General features: G+C 35.9%; 1 protein-coding gene across 2 annotated transcripts; it reads left to right on the top strand.

Moving 5' to 3' along the window:
* The first annotated feature begins 421 nt into the window (after window positions 1-421).
* LOC137387403 (uncharacterized) lies at window positions 422-5312 on the top strand. 2 transcript variants are annotated; one of them, XM_068073818.1, is made up of 6 exons: window positions 422-525; window positions 1575-1721; window positions 2427-2591; window positions 3434-3493; window positions 3773-3936; window positions 4759-5312. In XM_068073818.1, exons 2-5 carry the CDS (start codon window positions 1644-1646, stop codon window positions 3890-3892), a joined length of 423 nt encoding a protein of 140 aa, XP_067929919.1. In that variant the 5' UTR covers window positions 422-525; window positions 1575-1643; the 3' UTR covers window positions 3893-3936; window positions 4759-5312. The 2 variants fall into 2 exon arrangements, 1 of the variants encoding a protein (XP_067929919.1); XR_010977904.1 differs by lacking the exon at window positions 3434-3493.
* Window positions 5313-6030: the final 718 nt, after the last annotated feature.

Genomic DNA, 6030 nt, shown 5'->3' with positions numbered 1-6030 from the left:
CAACTATGCTAGCCGAAAAGGCAACAGTCCGAGACGAAAAAGTGACGAGTCGCAACCAAGTATGTACGTACATGTACATGAATAAAAGTGTAACATCAATTAGGTATCCAGGAATGATTTTTGAGCTCAGTTATAGATGTAATCAAGTTTAATAGCTGTTACAACATTTGTCCTTTCACATAACTGTTTGTGATGCTGTTTAAGATAACTACTCAAGATGTGGCCTTCCTGTACAGCTGTAGTGGGGCTGTAGTTAGAGAAGTCAACAAATCGCAAGTACTGCAAAAGGCGGTGATGGGAAAAGTGTCAACTTATTTCCTGGATGTGAGAACGCGTTCAATTTTTTAGACCGTGCATGTGGGTCAGGTATAATTGCAGTGGCTCAAAACCTGGTCAGTTTCTGGGTCGTTTTGTAGGGGTGGAGCTTAATCCGGAAATACCAAAGCTTCAAAGTTAGTCGAACTGCTGCAAACGTTTAGTTGTTGAGAAATCGAGTAGTTATCTTTTTGTTTGACAAAATATCACGTAAGCATCTTTTCCAAGCAAATTTTTAATTACAAATATGAGTTCTTTTAGCAAATTAACATAAAGTATTTACATAGCTATTTATCGTAGTTTTTTCTTGTTAAGAATAAATGGTAACACGCTCACGAAACGGAAAAAATCTTCTCAAAAATACACCACTAATTATTCTGTATTCGTTTATATTTTAAAAATAGTTTTATATTTTTTTAATATGAATACACTTTTGTAAAGCGGTATTACATAAAATATTGAAAAGTTACGATTATGTTCTGAACAAATAAAATGCACATTAAAACGGTTGTCCACTTTGTTACCATTCTGAGAACCTAAAATGATTCTATTTTATTTCACTGTAAATATTAGTATTAGCATCTCGTTAGGCATTGATTGTAAAAATGAAGGCAACAGAAGACATCAGTTTCTTATCTTTACTGTATTTGCTGCAAGCACACACTTTTTAACAACTAACTTTATATTACTACAAAGTCTCAACTGTAGCACACTTTGAAACAACGACAATATGTAGCTACCTAAGGAACAACCATTTAATTGTGTATCTCAAATTTTATTTGAACTTGTTACTACAATGGTGCGCTGTCAGTAGCACCGCCAGGCCTAGGCTGTATCTCATCTGTTTGGTTCACAAAGTGTAGGAGAGGAGGCAAGGTAAAGCAAGTTTTTGTAGTCTCCTGCAATACAGGGCAGTTATATTTTCAGACTAGACAGCCTGCCTGTGATCAGTAGTCCTCAGTAGTCAGAGTCGCTTACTGCTTGCAATTTGTCTTAAAAAATTAATTGAAATGCACTGCATATTCATATTGCTTCAACCCTAAAAGAAGACCTCAGTGGGTCATCATGTATTCATAACTGACTTCATGTATTCGTCATTTCATCTTCTATATAGGCCTACCTACAGGCCTCCCGTGCCTGTAGTTGGCAATCATGTCGGTAGGTTATCGAAGCCTCGATAGCTGAATGACATGATCGCTGACGACAGTCAACTTCTACGAGGACCCTGAGGGCCTACCAAATATATTTTTTAATTGCAGTGCATTTAAGCATTATGCCGCTCCTTCTTGCCTCATTGTTAGACGAGGCTGAGCAAGCCATCAAAGCCCATGAAATCGAATATGGCAACAAGTTTTACACAAACCATTAGGACGGCATATTCAACAAGCATGAAAGACTTTTTGAAGGTAATCTCATATCCTTAAAGCACTTTTTCTCCACTGCCTAATTTGTGATCTTGTGTTGAAAATGAACATTTTATACCTCAGATATTTTAGTGTAACCTTGATTGTGAAGTGTAACCTTGATTGTAAAATGTAGGCCTATGCTTGGTTGTTGTGCAATAGAAGTACATGTCAATAGTAGCTTATATGTTTTTATGCTGCAGTTTTATGAAGCCCTTTTTGGTTTGTTTTTGTACCATGTGATCTATGATGTCACAGGCCCTACTTGAAGCAGAGTTGACACAATTTTCATCAGTTCACTAGCAACTCACACTGGATACACACCATCTACCTCTCAGCAATAAAGGATTACTCTCTATAGACACTCAACTCTTAAGCTTAATTTGACGAAGTGGATTTGCGTGTATATACAGACATGCAGTGGATTACAATCAAGTATATAGTGCAGCCTTGATTAGAAGATATACATGGGCTTCAGTGTACAAGCATTGGCATGCAATTGAAATGACATTAAAAATCATTGTATATATTAATAATTACAATCAAGCAAGCAATAAGTGTATCAAGCATCATATACATGCAGCAGTTAGTTCTCAATTGAGTGTTAGCAATCAAGTAAGGCTAAAAACCTACAATGTCTTCAGCCAATGAATTTAAAAAATCTGTACCATGTTTCTTAATTTTAAAATTTTATCTGCTCTAATTTAGCAAGGTGAAGATATTTGGAGAGGTAAGAACGTCATTCATGACAGTCAAGGCTATTTATGTATGTATGGCGAAGAAAAAGAGTATGGCGAAGAAAAAGAGTATGGCTGCATGTACGGCCCTGAAAGACAGCAAACCCAGAAGGAAAAGTACAAAGAACAGCGGAGGGTAAGTTACCAGTACACCAAGAATATTTTACTCAGCCTATTACAAGGGATATTTTTGGACAGCAAAACTCGGTCATTGTATGTCCAATATATTTAGACAGGGCTATCCTTCCATGTCTTTGCAAATGCACAGATAGTATAGTATGGATTTTACATAGAGATGATAAATAATATTTATTACTTTTATGGATTTTAATTTGTCTTATTTCTGAAATAGCTATCTTGTAACAAAAGCACGTGTGCACATTTATATTCTTGTAAGCCCGAAATCAGAGAATGCAGTAAATCTAAGTCTACACTACTGTGAGGGTTGCGACATGTCTAAGCTGTATTCAATACTTTGCTTTCGGTCTCACAGTACATCAAACTTCAAAAACATTTTCTCTTATTTTAATTCATCTACACTCTCATAGAAATTTGGTATAATTGCAAAGAAACAAGGACTTGATTGGAATGCTCAGATACCATATCCTTGACCCAATAGCCAGTGAAGTTTACGGCAATCTGTCTGATTTTTCTTGAGAATTTCTCATCCCGAGGCCTCACACATGCGCCAGATAGTATTATATCGCAGTTCACGCCTTTGGTTAAACTTGGACGTAATATTTTATTTTACATTTAATATTTCACACCTAAAATTTCCAAAAACAATCATTAAAAGCAAGATCAAATGAATGCTTATTTTGGAGCCCTGGCAACAAGGCCTTTGTTTGGACTCTTTTGCCAATTTGAATTTAGTTAGATTGTGCCCACAAATATAAATATGCTACACATGTGCATAAATTCATATATGTTGTCACATGGTATCGATATACATAATTTACATATTGTTTACATTTTTAGTCACAGAATCCAACAAAGAGACCGCATCCTCAAGACAATACATCTGATAGTAACGCGGAGGTACTCACTCACATAACCCGCAATAAAATTTTAGGCAAATCGTGCAATATTAATTATGGTTAAATGTGGAATTTCATTGGTAGGCGGATCTTCAAGCCATTTATCGCCCTAGATTAGTAGCTAGAAAAACGAAGTTATAGTAGGATAATGCAGAAGAACCCCTTGTGTAGGCAGGATTAGGTTTTAGAAACAAATTATTTGCTGCCAACTGCGATATTTGTTAAGTTGCCTGTTCACACCCAGCCAAACGTTCAATGCCTCGAGCATTCTGATTTATAGCTCAAGATAAGGAGGAAGTGCAGTGCTTGCTCAGGACGGGTAGGAGTAAGAGCAGAGGCTATGCGAGCTTCCATAGATGTGGGGAACATCTACGAAACGCCACAAACGACAGCATTATAGATGTAACTCAGACACCTGATGTTGCTTTCATACCTAACAGTCCGGTGAGTGGTAATATTCAGTAACTCAGTTTTAAAATTAGAACCCTGTTGCATGATGCTTTCGCGTCACTTTAGTGTAAGTGCTCAGTGTCTGAATTGGAGAGAGTTGCGCAGCGATGCTCCCAAATCTTTGATTCCAGATTTGTAAAGCATATCAAATCGCTGGCATGCGTTTTGCTCCAAATCAAATCACTTAGAAGGATGACTGCTCAGCTTTCAAATAAAATGAAATTAAAACCATCATCCATTATGTAATTGATGGTTTTAATTTGATTTAATTTACAAGCTGGGTAATCCATTTTTTGGTACTTTGATGCCAATCTCATGATTGGTGATTTGATGTGATTTGCAAATCTCTAATCAGGATTTGGGAGCATTTCTGGAGTTGTTATCAACTCTTTGAGAAATTAATAACAAGGTGTCACAACACCATCCGATTCATAGACTGAGTACTTGGACTAATGTCGCTGTTGTCGTCTACAAGTCAACTCTATGGGCTAAGTCGGTTGAGCAATGTAGGATCGGAGAAGATATATGAAGCCAGGAAATAATTGTGAAATAAAACTACTGTAAAAACAGTAATAAAGTCAGGAACTAGCAAAAGCAGATTTGCCCGGTTCTTTGAGAACCGGGCAAACTTAACATTAACTTCCAGCTAATCACAATGTCCAATGTAACTTTCCAATCTACTTCATTAAATTAACAAATAATATTCCTGTCAAAGTCAAAAATCATCGCAAATAATGCCACTTGAATACTGCATTCACAGTACTTTACAAGTTCAAGGAGATGTAAATACACATGCTATGATTGTTTTTATTTTAGATCAAGGATCTCCAAGAGGAGTTTGCAGGGAGTAAGAAATGACAGAGCAAAAATGCTTCCTGAGGCTTTCTAATACATGCAATATCTAGATAGGCATAGAACAAGTTTGTTCCCTATAGCTGTGGGTGAACTGGCAATGAAGGGAGGTCACGCCAGAGGGCATCTGGCGTGCCCTCCACCTCATTGCCAATTCATCTGAAGCCATAGAGAACAAACTTGTTTTATATAGGAATACTTTTATATGCAAAAACTCGAACTGTTTCAGCTTGTACTGTGCTCAATTTTGAGTGAATATATTGATCAAATTAAAACATACCTGCATACATAAAACATTCAGGGTTTTCAAAACTGATTTTTTTTTAAATAACCCTGACTTATATTCACTTATTTTCACATATCTACATGTAGTATATGTAGTAGCCCTTTTTTACTGTGTTATTCTGTTCTCATTTGTGCTTGTTAAAGGCCTTTTATGGCTTTGGTGCTGATGTGGTAGTAATTAAGTTATGTGCAACATTTTCTTTTTATATCAAATAAAGTAAAATTATTAAACTTTACAATTTATCATGATAGATTCGTCTGATAACTGAAACAACCTATTTCCCATCATTGTTCCAGTGGTCCATCACCAGACATTTTGTCATTGCGCATCGACTTTTCAAACAATGTATGTTGTACAACGTCAGCAATGCCAATAGACATACATCATGCTAAAGGTTTTGTGTGTGCTGCCCTCTGATTTTCCAGAATTGGCTACATTGTGCTTGTGGAGGTAACGGGAAAGCTGCTAACAATGATGCACAACAATTGCCACATGCATTATTTATATTGAAGCAAGAAAATACATCATCATGCCAACAGTAACAAAATATTTTTTGCCCAACAAATCAAGAAAATCTTTTTGGTCACACAATGCTGTACATAAATAATAAATATATAAGCAAATTGACAAATGAATACCTACAGAGTGCGGTTAGTTCAAAATCTAAATAAAGTTAGTTGTTGGAGAAGTCGGTGTTTGCAGTAAAGATAAGATAGACTAATGTCTTCTGTTGCCTTTTCACAATCTTTGTCTTACGATACGCTAACATAAATAGTTACACTAAAATGAAATAGAATCTTCTTTAGCTCTCAGAATAGTAGCAAAGTAGACAATTGTTTCAATGTGCATTTTATTTGGTTCGAACATAATCACAAATATTCGATAACTTATATAATACCGCGTTACATATATGTAAGTGCAATCATATTACAACGTATGTAAGATATTTT

Source organism: Watersipora subatra, chromosome 2 (assembly GCF_963576615.1).
Source record: "Watersipora subatra chromosome 2, tzWatSuba1.1, whole genome shotgun sequence".
NCBI lineage: Eukaryota > Metazoa > Bryozoa > Gymnolaemata > Cheilostomatida > Watersiporidae > Watersipora > Watersipora subatra.
Note: the sequence above shows the minus strand (reverse complement) of the source record. Positions and strands in the feature narration are given on the sequence as shown.

What these genes read in the sequence shown, in the direction of transcription:
- LOC137387403 (XM_068073818.1), top strand. Translation starts at nt 1,644, where the DNA reads ATGAAATCGAATATGGCAACAAGTTTTACACAAACCATTAGGACGGCA. An exon ending in GCATGAAAGACTTTTTGAAG is followed by an intron (nt 1,722 to 2,426) that starts GTAATCTCATAT and finishes GCTCTAATTTAG; the next exon opens with CAAGGTGAAGATATTTGGAG. An exon ending in AGTACAAAGAACAGCGGAGG is followed by an intron (nt 2,592 to 3,433) that starts GTAAGTTACCAG and finishes TTACATTTTTAG; the next exon opens with TCACAGAATCCAACAAAGAG.